Below are 21,615 nucleotides of genomic sequence, written 5' to 3' on the forward strand. Positions count from 1 at the left end.
ACCTAACTAGACATAAATTATTTGAAGCATATCACTACTTTTACACCATTGCAATATTTACCTTTTTCCAACCTGTGAACAGTGTGGTCATGTAAGGTATAAAATTATTATCTAACTCCCCACCTTAAAAAAGTGGAGATTGTTCTCAGTTTAATGACCTAAACCAGAAAAAGATGCATACCAGTGATGGATAGGGAAGGAACAAGAGGAGGAAGAAAAGGAGAAAGAAAAGGGACAACGAACCACTAACAAGTTAGTGGTAGAATAAAAGTATTTTGTAATTATAATTGCTTGGATGGGAACCAATGGTGTGGGTTTCTTTGTTGTTGCCACCTTGTCTTTTTTTCCCCCCTCTTAAAACAAATACTTCTCACATAAATCGCCAAGACTCCACACTGACTATTTTTTAAAGAGAAATTAAGAGTATTTTCAACTACTTTATAAGAAGACAAAGTATTTCTATCACTAAAACCTTTTGGATAGCTTCTGAGGTTGAGAACCAAATGCCTTTTACCTATAGAAATTGCATTCTCAGTAATGCACATAAAAGTAGGTTTCTAGGCACTTCATTTGCAAGTGAAATTCTAATTTGGCCATTGATGGCTGCATACACAGTTCTTGAGAACAAAGAGTCCACAAGAAAATATTTTACTGAGTGGTTTGGACATGTGAAAGTTTAATCCTCGTAAGAGTTCTACAGTAACCAAAGACAAGATTTTTTCCCAAAATATTACCATTAGCCGTTCAAAAAGAAATACACTGGAAAGAAGCTCAGAGGACTTCAGCTTTGATAAGGCAAAGTGCCTGCTGTGTGGCTACATAACAATACAGCTACATACCTCCTTTAAGTGTTCCCCATAGTGATCCAAAAGTTGAGGAACCTACTTAAAACATTAAACTATTTTGACTAAGACTTGTCTTTTTAGAGTTAAAATGAAACCATTACTGAGACTGAGTCATTCAACTTCCTTAGAGATACAGAAATACTCTTCTCTACTAATTTCATTTGCCTTTGTGCAAGATCAGGACATGTGGATAGAGTTGCATCAAATCATGTGACTAAATTAGATTACAAGTTGCAGAAAAAAAGAAAGCTCTTTTCAACAGCATCCAGTGCACTTAGCATTATCACATATTACAGAGCACACGGTTTAGTCATCATACTGCAAAATTTCTTTAATCTTCTAGTTCTGCATTCTGTATGTGATTTATATAAAGGAAATTTGATCCCCTACACTTTGACAATAAGCGTATGATTGATGGCAATATATTCTAACTTTTTCTAAGAACACAAAAGATTAATCAGAACTATTGCCCCTCCCAACATCTGGCAAGTTTCATTTTCAAAAGGAATATAAAACTGGCTCAAGATTTGAGCAGTTGCAAATGGAAGGCTGATGCAATTACCTGTAACATCAGCTCACAGTCATCTCTTCCAACAAAAATCATTTCTCGTGGCAGCCTATGGCGGGTGCCTCCACTGCTCACCAAAAACCAGGATGTTAAGCTCATTTTCTGCTTAGCTGATAAATCCTTGGCAAAGCTACGTCATCCTGCAGTGAGACAGAAAGAAAAAGGGACAGAGGAATTCATTTTAGTTATTTTTAGCAACAGTTCCTACTCAGCAAACACTGAGCTGAATATATAAAGCCTCTGAAGATACAGCATTTCTCAATAGCAGGCACTGAATCCAAGATTGGAGGAAGTGACAGGCTACAGATTTCCATAGTCTTGTGGCTCTGCTTCATGCAACAAGGCAAACTGAACGAGAGGTAAGCTTCTTCAAAATATATGAGCAGCTAGCTAATGCCAAAGTCATACATCAAGTTGTCAGAAAGCTTTTAACAGCTTATTATCAAGATAGTGAAGCATTAATGTAGCAATTACCACAATCAATAAACAGCATGGCAAATGTTCACAAAAGACAGAAAGTAACTTGCACGTGTGGTGTGTCATTACATTTTCATGTGAAAAAGAACTACTTAAGTTTATTCTGTTTTAAGCTCAGGTTCTCTCTACAGCACCAAATTTTGCTTCTTATTTACTGTTACATGTTTTCAACTGAACTTTTATCTTGGAAATTCGTCGGAATACATTTGAATTTTAAACACAACGAGCAAAATGAGCAATTCAGAAGTTAATTGTGAGTAACAAAACTGAAAGCCGTGTTCCTATAATACTTTAGCTTAATTTACCAAACATGACACATATCATCAAACAGAAATAAACATTTAGCCATTTAAAATGCCATGAAAACACAACACAAAAGCTTGAAAACTCGATAAAAATACTTTTATGGAAAAGTTCTTCACGTAATATGGCCCATTTGACACCGGACAAAGCCGTGATTAAAAGCACTCTCCAGAATAATTCTATGGTTGATACTTGGAAAGTAATCAACCACTGGAGTCACATTCCAACTATGATTTGGAATATGTAAAGGCTTAAAAATCTCTCCTTAAGAGAAAGTAAGGCAAAGAAATTATTTCATTCATTCATTACTACTCTCTATTCATTCAGGGGAGCTGAAAATAAAAAGCAACAAGTCTGCATTCCTTCTCAGTACCAAATAGGTGGTATTTCTGGACTTTCACTTATGCCATTTAGTGAAATTATGCAAGGGTAGCAAACGTGCTGTAAGTAGACACAAGCCAGATTTGAGCATAATCTGCATAATAAGAATGCATAGAGGTTCTCAAACCCAGGAATAAAGCTAAGTATCAAATAAAATGCCAAGCCAGAACTGCCCCATAAGGCAACCTACAGCCATGGAGAGATCCCACAAATTACAAGCCCACACAAAGAGGAACGAGATAAGGCAAAACTGCATCTGAAAGCGACACAAGAGGCTACAGTAAGTTGGAAAGCTTGCTATGGCAGTGGTAAAATGAACCAGCAGAGCTGTAAAACCCAATTTCAAAAAAAATGAATTCAAATGAAAGAAGTTAGAGAATTTAATGCGGTAAATACTTATTCAATTAAAAGGGTAAATAAATGTTTGCAACAGAGGTTCTCACATACAGCAACAACTATGATAGGATAATCTTCCCATTACGGTATCATAGCAGGCTCTTCAAATGAAGCCTACACCTACTTAATGTTCTCCAACTCAACAGAAGAAACCATACAGCATCTCTGCCCTCCCTTACAATTACAAATAGCATCTACGATAATAACTTACTAGATGTGTTTTAAATTTTATTTCAGTTACCAAATAAGGATTTTAATAATTGCAACAGTTTACTCAGTGATTTTGAAGGAAATTAACCTTTATATTTTTCATTTAACCTACTTTAAAACTAGAAAATAAACTAGGCCAATCAAATGACATCTGTGAGTTCCTTCTAAGAAAGAAAAAGGAAGCATCAGAAATTGCCAGTCTAGGTTCCCACTTTCACAAGGAAATTAAATGGACATATTAGAGCAAGCATGCCGATCAATATCAAAATTCATTCAGTTTATATTTTACCACCTTTTACATCTCCTATCTGCCGATACAATACCATCCATACCATTAGGCCTTCCTGCACTAAAAGGAAATTCAGAGAACTCTAAGATGATATATACTATTTTAAAAAGTTCATATTCAAATACTAGATTTTAGTTTACACGGATAGACCGTCAATAAAAAAAAAACATTTTTATTTTTAAAACAGACAAGTAGGTCAACAACAACTGAGCTAGAAAGAAAAGCAAAACCTCCAAACCTCCCGCAAATGATAACGCCTGGCAACAAACAGATTAAATTAAGCTATCTGAAAATAATTTTTAAAAAGGAATTATACAGAGCAATCATTGCTGCACAGCTTGGCAGCACATTTGTAGTTAAAAGCCCATCACCATTTCTGTCAAACTTAATATTGTTGTTCTTTTCAAACAGTGCTGTCTCAACAGTGACAAATCATCAACCCAGATACATATTTTATTTTAAAGTACTCTTTAGAATAAACCAATGCCTTTGATCAGAAAAGCTATGCTGAAATCGCACATGGCAAAACTAACTGAAAGTACACGATACAGTAGCAACAGTTACTTAATATCAGAGCAAAAAAAAAGCACGCTGAAGTTTTTATATGAAACCACACTGTTCATTAGTTACATAGACAGTATATGGATAATTGCATTGTGCCCTGAAAACTTCATGAAAGCTAACAATATTTTTAATACTCTGCTAAGTATTCTGGTTGTAGTGGAGAGATTCTGAGCGATAAGAGAATGAATGATTGCTCACCGTCTAGGAGATACCGAATTAAATTACTACAGGACGGGTGCAAAATCATCATAAGTGGCTCTTTACACAGTGCAAATTTAGATCATGATAATTCTTGCAATGAAATGGTATGGATACTAGAAGGTTACATTGGGTCAAAAAGGGATAACCATTCAGGGAAGAAAAAAAGTCCTCATGCCTATTAAATGCAGTGATCCCATTTGTGAGCCAGGGAGAACGCTCCAGGGAGATGTTCCCTGGTCTCGTCCTAGCGAACATGCTCCCTTCCTTACGGGGCCTGTGCTCATGGGGAAGGGGACAGTGACCCGGAGGCACCTGTCTGTCCTGCCTCAGGACAGACTGCCCCTTTCAGCCAAAATACTCACCAGACATAGCAGGATTTCCTCTCAGCAAAGCAAATCTTAAACCCTCTATTGAAACATTTTATTCGTCTTTGCTAATAGGGCAGCATTGTGTTGCAATTTTTTTAACACAGGAAAGACTTCATTATTGAGACTCAATCATCCAAACCAATGTTTTGCCTTAGATACCCTGGAAGTCTGTTTCGCAGACTTCTATTACAACTATGAAACGTTTCCTCATCTGCAGAAGAAACAGCATTTTATGGTGAAGGACGATGAATTTCAAAAGGCAATCATCAGTGTGTAAGAAAACACACACGGGTAATAAGTCATTTGAAACAGATGCAGCAGCAAAGGGAAATTGGCTACATCATCCTGTAAATATAATTCAGCCCTAACAACTAAAGCCCTACATTATCTCGCCAAAAGATGGGTGTAACCAATTTCAAATATGTCTAGAGAAACATTGCCAAGATTACAGTTTTGATACAGTAATGTTATTGTAAGCAAAAACCCTTAATAATCTCACATTTGAGTCTACATTTCTGTATTTGCCTGTAACTGAGAAGAGCCAACTGTTTCCTCCAGCTAGATTATTAGCGAGCACTAAGATGCCAGTCCGACAGAGAAGCAAAAAGCTACCTTTAAAATTAAAACTAAACCTAATATACACCAAAATCAGGTGTAAGCACCAGTCTTCCATATTAAAACTGAAAATCATATAATTTTAATAGTACATGAAATGTATTGCACAGTAATAGGATAATTATTTAGAATACTTTAAAGTAACATTCAAAAACACCTCTGCATCAAGCTGATACACAATATTGACAGAGCTGGAATCCCTACGTTGCTCAGTATTCACTGTTTTAAGTTCCTGTTTCCAGCTGCTAAAAACTTCATTAAGTCGTCTTTGACATATAATTGCCTTGTCATGTAATTGTATATTCAGGTGAACCTTGAGAAGTATTGACTCAAGCATTTTTGAAACCAAGTAAGTGGAAGAAATTCTATGTTACCAGTGTAAGAAATAATAATAATTGGGAGAAGTAGTTGATACATGCAGATTTGTAATTGAAATGTGACAGGCCGCCTTAGTATCAGTTTGTGCCTTCTACCACTGTTCCTATGCAAATTGATCCAAATGCAGACAAGCAAAAAGCTTTTGAAAACTTCCTATGTGTATGTTAGTTCAGCAAGTACACAGATAAATTCTCTTACCATCTGTCTACACGCAGCATGTCCCACATTTGCCTTAACTACTGCTTTTCCATGCTGTAGTGACAGTTTGAATGGGAACCAGCGCCCCATTGCCCAGTACTCCCAATTCACCCACCGCTGATGGCAGAGCACAAAGGCAAGGGGACAGCAGCCGGAGGGACAGACTGCCGAGCAAAGCAGCTGAGCAGGAGCTGGGCAGAGTCTGCAGCCAGGACTCAAGGAAGGAAAACATCAGGTGTAAGTCAAGGGAGAAATCAGAATTATGAGAGTGCTAGCGGCATCAGTAGTGACTGGAAAAGACTTAAGTGGAAGCTGATTCCCAAGTCACCATAAAATGCTGTCAGCAAACAGTGCCCACTGCTGCTGTCCCAAAGAAATTGAGAATGCTATGGCTGGCAGGTCTATTTTTGACTGAAACAGAGAAATCTATGCTATAGAAAGACGAGAGCAAAGTGAATGTAATTCCAACCCTGAGAAGACTACTGTATCAACACAACTGATGCTACAAAGTATTCTATAAAGATAAATAATTAAAATCAAGGAAGTTAAGTGGAAAACTCCATAATAATATATCTACTCTGTAAAACACTCTGAGGTGGGGCAGTATCACAAGAGGTGTTTCATGTGCAATCATAATTAACCTACTTACATACAGCACTCAAAAATAACCTTTAGTTACACCACCACATAATATTTTAACCAGGACCTCTACCTTATTAAGGTTAAAACAGAGCTTGACAATCAATTAATGAGGGTGTGTTTTTTTTTTCCCCTCTCCTCAATTGATTGGCCTGTGCTTATTTATCACACATCACTAAAACTTTTTGTGAATTATTAACTTCCCACTGACTTCATCTGCCACGCTCATTGCCACAGCATGAGAAAGTCACTAATGCTTATGGCAAAAGCTCTACAACATCTTTGTAAAAGGGTTATTATAAACGGGAAACCATAGAGAGTATCTTGCTTTTAAACACTGAAGTACCTTAATATTGAACTGTAAGTTCTAAAACCAACCACATTTCATCTTAAAGCAGCTAGTTTTATGCACCACTACAGGCATTCTCGTTTACTTTTATGGTCTAATATACTTTTTTTTATGTCACTGAATGCCTAATCCTTTTGCAAGTAAGGCTAAAGAGCGTGGGTGTAAGCTGGTAGGAAAATTAGGACCATCCTTCCAAAACAGGAGGCGATGCTCATCTCTCATCACAGGGCCTATAAATAAAAGAATTCATACTGTACGGTAGCTTCTAGATGTTTGAGTCATGAAACTATCCTTGGTGTTTTTTGTAACCCACCGCTTTCACAACTGGCATGGCCGTCATCCCAGAAACGGAGAGAGAGGGCTCCACAAACAACAGTCTCTTGGCTGAAGCTATTCTCACCAGTTCCTAGAGCTAGCCCATCAAGCAAATTTGCTAATAAAGAGGTTACCTTGTGCAGGAAAAAAAGAGAACTTTCGTTGGGAACTGGAATTGAATTCAACTGAGACTGAGGCTACATAAGCAATCCTTCATGCCACAGTGGTGCACAATGTTGCTCCTCGATGCTCTTAAACCCATCTAAAATTAAAGAATTTTAGGCTAAAGATAGATGGCAATTTTTGTTGAATTTATGGACCTCCTGAGGGCACACACAGCATAGTTCAAAAGGGAAAGCAGGAAGACTTTCAGCCTTGGTCCTTGCTTGCCAAGCAACACAAGACACATCTGTAGAAGCATAGCACAGAAAAAGACACCACCCAAATAACGCTTGGACCACTGTGTCAAGTGGAAACACACTTCACTTTGCTAAGTTCTCTGACAATATCCATAAAGGTTAATACAAATATAGGCATAAAAAGCTACAAAAAAAATTAAACAACTCAATGGAAGTATAAACAAGGTGGGTTATGTTTAAAAGAAAGAAACTCTTCTGCGACTTCCCACAGAGATGAGCTCACATGCTTATGAAAACTGACCAAAACAATCCCAGATTTTCAAAAGCTGTCCAAAAAGGAGAGTTGCTACATTACCAAATATTTCAGTGACTGGAAAATTCACCTGAACAGATCCCTCTGTTCCTAGAAGCATCCACATGGCATACATAGCCCTGAACAAGAAAGTGTTCCTGCTCACATTGGAACTAACAGGAATTTTTATATAAAGGAATACTGGCAAGTTTCATGAAAGTTTTACACAATTACTTTGGAGTTACACTGGTGTAGCAGTGTGGAACTGGATGGCAAGCATGAAAATTGGCAAAGTGGAAGAAAACAGAAAACCCACAGGAAGAAAAGTGAAGCATCCATTCAATTTACCCTATTTATTCAATTGCTTTTAATATTCACTTGCTTAAATATGTTCAGGACAACTGTCCCTCTCGCTAAACCACCAGACCTTACAGAAAAATCATAGCCCTTGGTCTGCTGGCTTGTCATAATAAATTTAAGACATAAGGCACCTGAACAACAGCCTTGGGTTTTCATTCTGCTTCTGAGGTATGACTTTTTCCATCTTAGCTCAAATCTCTGAATGTGGCCACAATTCCTTGAAGAAAGATAATAAATTCATATTGAAGCCTTATGTTTCTTCTAAAACCTCTGTCAGTGTCCATCTAGAGATGTAACCATGCCAAATTCTACAGAACAAGGGAACCATTGAGAGCAAAGAACCCCTCTTAACCACTACCCTGTAAAACTCTTCTCTTTTCCGCTTTTTGACCCCACCTCCCTTCTCTTTTCTTCTCATTTTTTTGCACATGGAGGCGGAAGAAAGCAAAAGAAGGCTACATATACCTTTTTGAATCTGAGTCTAGAAAATCATCTGAGTCTTCTGTTCATGAACAGAGAAAATAGTTCACTTGCAACATCTGTGAGGTCTGAGATTCAAAAAAGGTATTTTTGAAAGTAATTTCAAGATTCACGAGAAAAAAAAAATACAATCAAACAGAACAGAAGTGAAAACTAGTGACAGTAAATGCATTTACAGACCATCAAGAGATCAAGCTGAGCCACCTCCCCCCATTCATTTATTGATATTTTTACTAATATACATCCAACACAGGTATTTACCCGTTGCACAAGACCAACCAAAACAACAAGAGCTGGCATTCCACCCACTCACTAAAGCACCAGCAATGTATTTCTCAGGGTGTCTGGCTGGCAGGGGAGGACTTTCAACGACGAAACTCTGAATTCCCTGGGGAATCCAGTCTGGCACCCTAGAGCCAGATTATCACAGCAGCCTCCTCAGCAGCATTTGTGGGAAGAAGCATTTCTTCCCTGATATTTGAATGACAAAAGGGCATAAAAGCCTTCTAGTCGGGCATGCGGCTAAGGACAGAGCGAGATTTTCCTCCTGCATTCAAGGAGTTTGAGGTCTCCCCAGAAGGCCCCCAGATAGCCCCCTCTCTCTGCAGGTGGCCCCACGCATCTGATGGAGGCGGGAGGAGAAAGCAGAGCAGGAGGCTCTTGCCCTCTGCCAGTCACCCGATGGAAGAGGCGCACTTCTGTCCTGTGATGCGGCTGCACAAACATCCTCTCCCTCCAGTCCAGGGCAGAATTACATCTATGTTATTGTTGTGACACACAGGAATAGCTGTCAGAACAGCAACTGAAATAAAACCTTTCTTTCTGCCAGCAGTGCAGCTGCACTGGAAGTTGCTTGGGTTTTTGAGTTTGGGGGACAGGAGACAACAACTTGGAAGACCATATCCTATGTCATTTTTGATGTAATAAAGACAAAAAAAGCCCCCAAACTTTTCTTTTGCTACTCTGTCAACATCAACATACAAACACTGCAAAAATTTTATGAAAAAGTCTTAATAACAGCTAGCAATCAACTGAACGTCACGATATGCAGAAGGGTATTATTTGCATGAACAAACCACCAGGACGTCTCTAACAATTATGAAGCCCAACGTTAAGACTTCCTACAAAGTTTAAGCAAACTCACACAACGGAAACTAAGTCTCCCATTTGAAGCACCCTTAGAAAGGGAAGTTAAATGTTTCAGGAACTGTGAAGACAGTCATGCCTTATTCCCTACCATAAATGTCCCTTTAAAAAAAAGCAAACAAAACTAGCAATTCCTCATAGAAGCTAGGAAATCAAACTGTATTAAGAGCAATTTGCTGGACCAAAGGTGATGTCAGCAGATGGAACCAAAGACTTCAGCAAGTCACCCAAACAATAAAATATTGGGCATCTTTACCAACAGTACTGGTACACATGCAAATTCTTAAAAAGGACTGATTAGAAAACTTAGCACAAGACTGGCACTGTACATGGTTGGTTATTGTCTTTCACAACAATCATAATTCTTTTCTGCATATTGTTGTTATAATAATCAGGGGTACCTGAAGGTTTACAAAACCAAAAACTGTAAAATCTTAACGTATTGTCAGCCTAAACATTAGATTTCAAACTGTTAAAAGCATACTCAGTTGTTAGTCATGAGGATAAATCCACTCTCAGACTTCAAAAAACCCTATTCTAACCTTTGAGGAGGATAATAAGGATATTTTGCATTTATTAAAGCCAACTGATGGCTAATTTGCATTCCTAATCTTTACATGCATGAGTGAGAAATCAGCTCTCATGAATGTTCCTCTTTGCAGCCTTCCTACACTGAAATGCAACACTTCCCAAAAGTTACTTTCAAAAAACAGATAAAACAAAGAGTAATGACCGTCTGTAAAAATATTTTAACCTATGATCAAACAATCAAGTGTTCATATTTTGCTCATCATTCTCATTCTGATTAAAGAAATGCATAAGGAAGAGTATTTTGAAATTTTCTTATTTCACCATGACTAAACAAGGCCAGCTATACAGAGATTAACTTACCCAGCATGCTAAAGAAACAAGCAGGTTAAAGAAGCCATAACCAAATTGCCTTTAAGAAAAAGATTCCTTTAATGAAAGCTTCAGAAATCCTTCCTTCCCCCCACCCCATATCACACCATATTATCAGATTATATTAACGCCAAGAAAAGCAAACAGGAAAATAAATAAAATAATCAAGCACTGCATTCAGGCAGAATGTAATCAAGATGTAGTCAAGTCCTCATCCCACATTTCCTGTTGTCACTGCCTCCATCATGGCATAGCCCATGTTATTTTGTAGGTTTTGTATGAAGAGGTGGTTTATTTGCATTGGCTAAGTACTGACCACAGTCCTGAGCAGTACTGAAAATACAAACACCGCTTTGCAAAGAGAATTGGACCTTTTGACCTCCCAAGGGTGGTGATTTCACTTTCCCCAAAATTGTGAAATATATGGAGTTTATTCCACATCCCAAGATACTTAGTAAGATTAGATTACATTCAAAAGCAATGCAGGTTTTTTTCTTCTATAACTCAAGCAATTACTTTCTTTGTGGATATGAAGATAAGTACACTCTCCAAAGGGGAATAAAACAACCAAACAAAAAAGCCAACCAAACACAAGTAGTTTTAACATCTATCTTTCAGATTCCAGTCCTGCTGTACTTCCTGACCTGGCACATAAGCACAGACCACGAAAGCAGAAGCACTGGAGGACCACTGCTGCAGTCTGTTACTGATCTCCATGTCCATTCACTGTATTACAGATATATCACGTCAAACAGGTATTCAATTGTTAATCTTTGCTACACCTCCACAGTAAGATGAAAAATGTATTTATATTTTGAAGGTAGGCTTCATACAAAATAGTTGGTACATTCTACCCTCTCCCTTATGGAATGTTTTGGAGCTTTTTACAATTATTCTCAACAGCCAAGTTCACAGATGTATTTTTCTTGGAAACACACTAGGTTGTTTGTTCCAGGATCTAGTAACACAGGCCCTATACTTGAGGGGGGAAAAAAGGAGAAAAAAAGTTGGACGTAGTTATTTTACAAAACAACCAGAGGCTCCAAATTTTGCCTCTTCAAAGTTGTAAGCGATGCTTGCTCTAGGAAGTCTTCACCGTCTCAAGAGAGGCGTAGCGTGTTTGCATGTTCACATGTAATAAAGTTAATTTGTTCTCTTTCATAATTATGCTGTGCTACAATGATAGTCCACAGACTATTTAATGTAATGACAAGCTTAAAACCAAAAATCTTTAAAAATTAACACAGTCACTATGACTTACAGAGAGCGTTTTTTCGCGTTTGCTATTTCCCAGTCTCAGACTGTAATTCAGGATCACATTATGCACTCAATTTTTAAGAGCTTCTCCTGATGGGTAGTACTCTTGCTGGGGATTCATACAAAAATAGAGTAGAAAAAGGCTTAAAGTGCCTTATATTTAAACTATTTTTTCAGTTCTTTAGTCACATCCTTTCTCCTCTCTCCTTCCCATAAAATGAAACTTCAAGGTACCACAGACAGCACAAACACTTTCTCACTGTAAAATCATGTGAAAACAGCTGCCAAAAAAGCCTCCACAGTTTAGCAAGATATGAAGTAGGATAAGACATCTGCACAAACAACAAGAATACCCATAGTTTGAACGATAAACATAAGCTATTGCAAAGATTTTAAAGTGGCATAGACTACACTTCAGATTTTACAGCAGTCTGTAATTAGTACCTAGGAAATGGCTTCCCTGGAGAGAAGCTATTCCACATTTGCTTGCAGCGCCTGCTCATTCCTTTGTTGTGTGCAGCCAAACAGGAATATAGCTACTAGACTACAGCATGGTTAAGTCTTAATTCTATTTTTTACACTACCTCTCATTTACTAAATATGATCAAACAATTGTGTGTGAGATTGTCGCTATAAGCTTATTACCAAACACAGTGAGTATATACAGCCTGACACTTTTATGCAAGGACTCATCTGAGCCAGTGTATTACAATCTCTCAACCAAATTACTATCATAAACTCCTATTGCTATGCAAGTAGAAAATTTTCAGATGGACATTTATAAGATGGTTTACGAATGACTGGTGATAATTTGGTTTACAATTGATTTGGTACAACATTAGCACAGGTTCTGCAGACTACTACGATGTAAATCTGGTTTACTTTGGAACATTTGGAGACTACTGGAAAGCACTTTTATTAGTACACTGAAGTAAATACTTTTAATGGGTATTAAATGCTTCCAAGCACGTCTTTCAGTAGACAGATTATCTGTAATTAAAGTAGTTCTGTTGGAGGAAATCTATGTAGATTTTCCTTTGTAAGTTCAGTAATTGGCACCTTCGCTTTAGTCGCCTTAAAATAAAGGACCAGAAGGAAGAGATGTGAAAGGGAAGACTAAACGGGAAGAGCTCTGACCTCCACACATGCTGCTCCAGGCACGGAACCAAGAGGAAGCAGAGCTCTAACCTCATCCACAAAAAGGGATTGAGTCATCCCTTCTACCAGCATTTCAGTGAACAACTGCTGTTTTGGTGTGTTTCCCCCCCCCCCCTTTTTTTTTTTAAATCCACAGTTACTACAAAAGTAACATTTTATGTTTCCAACCCAAAGATTCGACTGGGAACTTGGCTATGTTCAGCTACATTTAAAAAAAAAATTAAAAAAATCAAAGGTATATTAAGCAACATTGACCACATGGCTGCAATTGATATAGTCTTCTGGTTTACCAAAATATTTGAAATCATTTATCACCAAACGAAATACAGACAAAAACGTAAGAAGTTGATTAAGACTGATCATCACCAGTTCCCTCTTTTGAGGCTGGAACAATTCATATCCTCTCTTCGTTAAATCCCTCTATGTATCCATGGTATACAAGTTAGTATTGCTACTGGTGTCCACCAAGCAACATTGCTGTTAGATTAATAAATTACAACACCTAACACCTTACAATAAATTAGTGCTGCATTTCTGTGCATGTTTGTTTTGCTTTGGCTCTTCCCAGACTTTACCTCTTGTATATTTCCCATTTAAGAGATGGTAAATATTTACTTAACATATCTGTCACATACAAGGCTAATATTTTCTCATGCTTAATCCAAAAATAGCCCAGTTGGAGACTTTTTATTTTTCCCCAAGAGATATTTTTAGAGGTATATTTCTCCCATCAAGCAAGAGTGTGTACTTTTAAAACAATCTAGGATTTATGTTTTTTAATTATATTGTCCTTCTGCCACACAGTAATTAATTAAAACTCTTACCGAAACATTATTTAGTTGCCTGAGAAAGTGCAACCTAGGTAGCCACTCTTTATACCAAGCCCTCCTCCTATCAGCAAGCTTTTGCGAGCTGAAGATTTCAGAGGCACGACTCTGACCAGCTTTGAGGGAAGGAGGGCTGAGTACTGATCAAAGAACAAGTTCACTGTAGAATCACAGAATCACTGAGGTTGGAAAAGACTTCTAAGATCATCAAGTCCAACCTTTAACCTAGCACTGCCAAGTCCACCATTAATCTATTTCACTAAGCTCTACCTCTACACGGTTTTTGAAGACCTCCAGGGATGGTGACTCAACCACTTCCCTGGGCAGCCTGTTCCAATGCTTAACAACCCTTTCAGAAAAGAAGTTTTTCCTAATATCCAACCTAAACATCCCCTGGCTGTACCTGTAAAGATACAGAAGAGAACTGGCCCCAGTACTGAGCCCTGGGGGACTCCACTAGTGACCGGCCTCCACCTGGATTTAACTCCATTCACCACAACCCTGGACCCGTCTACCCAGCCTGTTTTTACCCAGCCAGCTTCTTCAGGAGAATGTTGTTGGAAATGGCGTCTGAAGCCTTACTGAAGTCTAGGTAGATCACATCCACAGCCTCGTCCACTGAGCCTGTCACCTTGTAGTAGAAGTAGATCAGGTTTGTCAATTAGGACCTGCCTTTGATAAATCCATGCTGACTGGGCCTGATCACCTGGTTGCCCTGTAGGTGCCAGGTGATGGCACTCAAGATGATCTGCTCCATGAGCTTCCCTGACACTGAGGTCAGGCTGACAGGCCTGTAGTTCTCTGGATCCTCCTTCCAGCCCTTCTTGTAGATGGGCATCACATTTGTTAGCCTCCAGTCAGCTGGGACCTCCCCAATAGCCAGGACTGCTGATAAACGATGAAAAGTGGCTTGGTGATCATCCCGCTGGCAGAAACACTGTGCCACAAATTTGGCAAGTACCAGCTCCTTGCAGGCTGCTGCCCACCCTGCACTTGCATGGCTCCTCTGTGCTCGGCCATTCAGGCTGTTTTCCCCACAGAATATTGCTGGTTCCCACCCAAGCAGACAAGAAAGAGCATGTGTTCACATTGAGGGTCAGCACGGTTTGATACAGGACACATCCTTAGGAAACCAGACATGACTTGTTCTTCTGCATGATTTTCCTCTCCATTTTTTTTTAAATAGGATTGCTTTATTTTGAATTACTAGCAAAGTGCTTTCACAGTGTTGCCAGAAATTCAGAAGTGTTTTTTTCCCTTCAGTCTTGGATGTACCTGCCATGTACTATTACAGGCTGGAGGGAGGGAGAGAGAAGTGGAAGAAACAGAAACATTCCCTGTACTTGGTCCACAAGTCGGACAGGTTGCGGGCAATCCCAGTCTGGGCACACAGACATTTTTTAACAGAATGAGTGCATTCGCATGGTATCGCAAGTATGAACACACAAACACCGTAATGGATTAAACAGACGTTTCAGTAATAAAGGCCCAGCCGTGCCAGCCCACACATCCATAAAAGTCAAGCTCTACAGCTGGGAACAGATGCTGTAGAACATACCTGTCCGTGCCAGTCTGGAAGCTTCCATAAATAAAAAAGCAATTCAAATCAAACACAAGAAAAAAGAAAAAAAAAAAAGAAAATGCATTATATTTTCAAATCCTTCCCCAAGTTTTAATATGTGACAAGATTATGAATTCCAAAGTATACGTTGTGTTCAGAATTTCTAATGAGATTGGAGCTGTGTGCGCCCAAAGTTTTATTGGCTGAAATGGAAAAGTTACTTTTAGCAGCTCGATTAAATACACAATTAAGTCTCTAAACATAGGAAGAGTCTACTGGACAGCTATATGGGATATGAATTTACAGTATGGTATCTCTTCCTCATAGGTGCTCATGCACCTACACTTCCACTGCAGCAAATCCCAAATAACCTAGTAGGAGTTAGTATGGGAAGTTGACACAGTTAATATTTAGCTTCTCCTACCGTAAATTGCTTGCATGCCCAGAACTTCACAGTGTTAACTTATTTTCAAACTTAGCACTCAACCAACAGGCAAATACATAATTCTAACCCTCACCCTACAAACGACGCGTTGAAGATGCTGTGGTCCCACATCAGCCAAACGCAGCCTGACTGCTGTCAGGCTCCCAGCCCTCTCACCCTGCCCCAGCCCTGACCGCTCCCTTTGCCTTGGCTGCAGAACTGCCGGGGCTGAGGCTGTGCAGCTGAGCTATTCCAGCATGTTCAGCTGGTGACAAACCAACTCCTCCCGTCCTCTCCACTCCCACAAACAAATGAATTGTTCCCAGAAGCTAACACACAGAAATCTAGCACCACAGCAAAAGGAGCGGGGCTGCAGAGCCGCAGGGGGAGAAAATGCAGGCCCAGGTCAGCCAGGAGTCAGTTCGGCCTAGGCTGCTAGGAGAACCCGGTGCAGTTACATTAATCCCACCGACACCTCACAGGACTTCTTAGGTCTACAGTAACTGTAAGAAATATTAATAAAATAATTTTCACGGATAATGCAACTTTTAAAATCTGTAATGGGTAATGAAGAAAACCCTTTCTTCTAATGCTGCCTTAGATTAGCGCCCCCAAAGTGTGAATAAATACCTTGAAAAGAAAGGAACAATTCTCATGGAAGTAAGCTATACAAATAAAGCAATACACATGCCCTGAATACAATCTTTTTGAAGCATTGCCTCCCAAGAAGCACACTAGATAAAAATAGGTTTAGTGCTTTTCTTGGTTTTGGAATGAAACTGCGCCAGGAGAAAGACCCACATAATATGGCAACTCAACGATCTAAGTCTACTAAATCAAACCTTCTCCCAAAGTACTGTTTAAAGTTAATTAATGAATTGCATTTAAAACAGCAGACTGATTGTTTATCTTCTATTAAATCAAAGGCTTCAATTTACCACAATCAGGCAAGGTATGACTCAGGGCTTCAGGGTTCACCGTCACATCTTGACACTCATGTCTCAGGTTTTGTTGTTGTTGTTTTTTGTTTTTTTTTTTTAAACACTGCCACCTTATAAAGGACTTCACTACATGCTATAGGCTGCCCGGAAATTATAGAAATGAATTCGCCTTGTCAGAGGTTTATAAAAATAATCCAATAATATTAACTGGAGCAATTGAAAACTTACTGTTTAGGGTGCATAAAGAAGGTAAAAAGAATTGAAGACCATGAAAGCAATGTCAGAAGCTCTAGTAAAAAATTTTGCTTTTCAACCAAATACAGCTCAAGACACGACAAATTAAAGCTCTAAAGCATTTCTAGTGTACGTGGATACTGCAGCACGATTCAGACATCCAGAAGTGAGGCTGCTGGATAATTCTATTCTCAGTTCTGGTACTAGCCCCAAACCCGTCAGAGCAGGTAACCGGCAGCATTTACAAGTGCTACACCTACAGTGAGGATCGTGCAAGAGAACAATGCAAACCAGGTTCTGGAGTATCACCCGGTCAGACAGGAGGAAGCCGACTGTTGCTATTTGCAGGTTTAGCAATGCAACACCCAGAATATGTTTAGTTTTGAGAGTTGAAGATGCCGATACAGTATGTTAAAGAAAATTCAGTTGGGCTACAAAATTGGGAAAAGCAAAGGTGTTTGCTTAAGAAAAGTGATTTAAAAAATAAAATAAAATGTTCATGCAGTATGCAAGACAATTATATGTGGTGATTTAGAAGATGCAAATACTGAAGAAGGAAATAATGCTCGGCATTATCCAATAGTATCATTTTCTCTTTTCCTAAAATGAGTAAGTTTTCTATAGTAAACTAAAGAATACAATGCAATAGCTTTATGTTGGGCCTTGCACTGTGTAAAAACCAATCCCATATACAGAAGTCAGCTGCAGTACCTGAAGCTCATGAACTTCACCAAGACCTTGAGCAGACAAACAACTCAACCTTGCCCAAGGAAGTTGAAAATCAAATTTTGAATGAGGAAATACGCTACAGAATTTGTACTCTAAATGGTAATAGTTAAAACTATACATACTGATTTTAACAAACAGGTGAATTCTGACAAATTTTCTTATATTTATCAGTGTGAACTGTAATAGTAACAAAAACACGGAAGGACATAAGAGGGCAATATTACCTATATCATGAAAATACTTGAGTTGTTCTATAATTCTTGGCTTCACTAGTTGTGGTCATTTTTCAAAATTCTCTGCTAATCCAAAATCTAAACAAAAAGGAGTTCTGGGTTCTCAGTGGCTTCCTGAATAATTTCTGCTTACAATTCAAAACAGATTTGTAATAGCCAGTTTTATAGTCAACCTCAAAACTAAAATTCAAGCTGTGTTTTGACCCATGAATCACCCCGAGCAGCAATTCTCATAGGAAGTATTTGACCCTCGTACTACAGGAATATTCCCTTCGGAAACGAAGTACAATAGGAAGAACACATATCACATAAAGAAGGGGAGATGGGTGAGCACAATCTTCATTAACCTCACAAAACTAGGTTGGCTTTTCTTTAATAATAAAAAGAGGCAATAAATCAGGATTTTTATTATTAAATTAATCCAGTAGAAAACTGAGCATGTACGAGAAACGGAGGTCTGAAAACTAGAAAGGGACAGTTTAACTGAACTGCCTTTTCAAGACAATGCTGAAGAAATGCAGATCAAGTAGAAAGAATAATACTTAATAGAAACCACACCCAACTCAGAAGTCCCAAGCAGAAAATGGATGGGGACTAGCTTTGCTTTAGGAGAAAATATCATATATGCCTGCACCTTTCTTATGTCTCCCTAGGCACCAGGTTGTAGATATTCTTGGAGGCTTCAGTAGATGGACTCTTGGCTTGCCCCAAGGTGGCCATTCTTGTGTTCTTAGGAAAAGTCAAAAACAAAAATCTAAGTTAAATGAAACTACAATATTTCTCCTTGTCTTCCATTTAGTTTTACAATTTAGTTTACTAAGTATGATAAGTCTTATTATTAAGTATAAGACTAAGTACAGTAAGACTAAGTTACCAGTTGTATTGCTGGGGGAGCAATTGCGGGTTGGAAGCGAGACTATCAAAAGCAAGAAAAAATGTGTTCATGAGAAAACAGAAGAGAGATGACATTCTGAGTTCCTGTTTTTTAATTCTGAATCTTGAAATGTAATCCACAACAAGATGACAAATAAGAGATAATTGAAAAGGCCTTGATTTTGACCACAGAAGAGAATACGTATGAAGATTGCCAAGTATTTGCAATTCAGAAGAAAGATCATCAAGAAAATTATTTAGAAGGAAAAGTCCTAAGTACATCTAATTTAATGGGTTCAGTGTATTGCTACCTCCAGACCACAATGGTTAGCTAATGGACTGCTTACAAGTCCATCATGCACTACCACAGCTGAAGATGAGCAAAATGCCCCGTGCACAAAGAAGCATCTTGGAAATGCCAGGGCAGAGCATCACTTCCAGTCCTGGACAGAAACAAAATGAGCAGAGCCAGAGTCTCATTTGGAATGCCGTACAGAGATAGGAGATCTGGAAAGCCCACCACACAGACTTAGAAGATTCTGCTATATATCAAGGAAAATACCACTTTAGTTTCAGGGAAAAGTTCTGAATACAAAACATTTTTAGTTCACGTGGATGGAAACAAGTAAACAAAGGAACCTATAACGAAAAAGGCCAATTCTTGCACTAAACTCAGCAGAACAAACTGAAGAAGCCAGGCTGTAAGAGGGCTGCAGCTGTTGGCACAGATTCTGCTTCCTAGGCCCACCAGTGGATGCTGATGCAGTTCTGAAAAGCAGCTAGCTAAGGAAAAAAACTATTTTCCAGTAATAATTTCTATGTGGACAAAAAGAGAAGGAGAAACAAAGTTGACATCTTTCAGATGCACATGGGAAAAGAGATATCCCATCTTATTAAGCATAACATTCAGTGGATGAAATGAGAGATGTGCCATGTATCTGTTCTGAATGAATAAAAACAATTTATCTAAGCACGTACCAAATAGTACTTTTCTACAATTCAAATAAGTAAATAAATAAAATCACACTTCAAAATTAATATGACTAGGAAGTTAAAAAAAATTGTGAAAGCCTCTGAACACTAACAACCTTAAATTCTGTGAAAGAGATGCCACTCTTACTCTGGTATGAAAACCCTGTTTTTTCTTATGTAAAGGCCACACCACTTACCAGGACCTCTTTTCATACCCATATTATAAAGAAACATTATTTTTATCCAGTTATGTTCTGAACATTGTGAATGTGGACATTTTACATATCAAGAACAGGAAACTAAGACTAAAAGAACAAAAACAGTACCTTAATGGTTTTCTTGAATTTATACACATCCCCTTTCTGACTGCAGTATTCTGCAATGGAGACTGTCAGAGCATAGAGCTGAGCAGACCAAATGGATCGCTGCTACTGGAAAAGGAAGCATTTCCTTCTTCCAGGCTTGACATTGCTGTCCCCATTCAGTGTACTTGCTCTGCCACTCATCTGACCACACAATGAAATAATTCAATTTGCTAACCCAAGGGATTAAAGAAAAAAGTCAAGCAAAACAAAAAGAAACTGCTGGATTAATCAAGCGAATCAACTTTTCCCACTCTTGGCCAAGTAGCAGAGCTGCCTGCTGCAGCATTAGCAGAGCAAGCTGGTAAGCAGGGAGCCTGAGGACCATGAGGATGTTACAGGTGCCAGTCACCCTCCTCTAACACCCACCTACTCGCAGACTTCCCCCTTATCAACCATCTACGGGCCTGAATGATGTGCTTCAACTTCACAGGCAATCCACTAAAACATCTCTGTGGGTTTTATTTGATGCTTTTAGGACAAGCTGCTTTTGATGTAATACATGACAAAAAAACATATATTAATTTAAAATATGTTTTTTTTTTCTGAAGGTCAAACAAAATTTCAATTAAAATGGTCTTATGACTTTAGCTACAAGAGCACCGCTAAATTAGAAACAGCTTCCCAGCTTTGAGAGGATAGAGTGGGAGAAACTAAATTATAAAAGCGGACTGGGTATTTGTGATTTATTTTAATATTTTGCTGTGGCAATACAACAGACACACACAAAGCCGTTTAAACAAGTAGCCTGTACTCTCTTCCCAGCCTCATTTGCATACATTATCTTATAATTTAAGTCACGTGATCACATACTATTTTTCCCCAGGACATCTGCCTCATTCAGCGCACCGGATGGACTGATACAGGGAAGCACGAGCATTGTGCAGGGAAGGAAGCTGCTATCTGCAGACCACTCTACAAAGGATGCGTAAGGAACGAGACAATGCAAGAACAGATACAGCGATCGACGCTAGAACAGAACTGCAGGCGTTCAGCAAGAGCATCACAAGCCTTGCAGCCAACGAAAGGCACCTCCCTGCTTCCCTTAGCCCTGACATGGGGAACGCTGGTAGAAAGTCACGCATCTAGCACCAGCTTCCAGACAGCAAATGAGCAGCTCCATCCCCCAGTAACAAAGAGCTCTTTTTTCCTCAAATTTCAGTCTCCTGGCCACAACCGTACCAACTTTTACTACAGCAAGCAGCATGCTCTTCAAAGAGGGGACCGTGTGCCACTGTAACCTCACAAATGTCAGAGGCAGAGAGGAGAATTTCTGCAATTCTGCTACCTGAAGAGACTCAATGTCTCACTCTCTCTTGCTCAAAATTTTCTAATGGAAAAGCAGAATTTCACTATTTTCTTGGCTTTCTGGTTGAAGTAGAAAAATAATCTGTTTTTCCTCAATTTCATT

The 21,615-nt window shown here is 38.8% G+C and overlaps 1 protein-coding gene across 13 annotated transcripts in view; it reads right to left on the bottom strand.

The window, feature by feature from the left end:
• Window positions 1-21,615, bottom strand: part of CEP170 (centrosomal protein 170) — a 102,179-nt gene that overhangs the window by 78,072 nt on the left and 2,492 nt on the right. For 12 of the 13 annotated variants that reach the window (XM_040553544.1, XM_040553553.1, XM_040553550.1 and 9 more), the window contains exon 2: window positions 1,408-1,553. In XM_040553544.1, the coding sequence (XP_040409478.1) occupies window positions 1,408-1,512 (105 nt within the window). In that variant the 5' untranslated portion in view covers window positions 1,513-1,553. Of the gene's footprint in view, window positions 1-1,407; window positions 1,554-14,457; window positions 14,626-21,615 lie in introns of those variants that run through there. The other variant, XM_040553542.1, reaches the window with a different exon arrangement.

The sequence above is a fragment of the Cygnus olor genome, chromosome 3 (assembly GCF_009769625.2).
Source record: "Cygnus olor isolate bCygOlo1 chromosome 3, bCygOlo1.pri.v2, whole genome shotgun sequence".
Lineage (NCBI taxonomy): Eukaryota > Metazoa > Chordata > Aves > Anseriformes > Anatidae > Cygnus > Cygnus olor.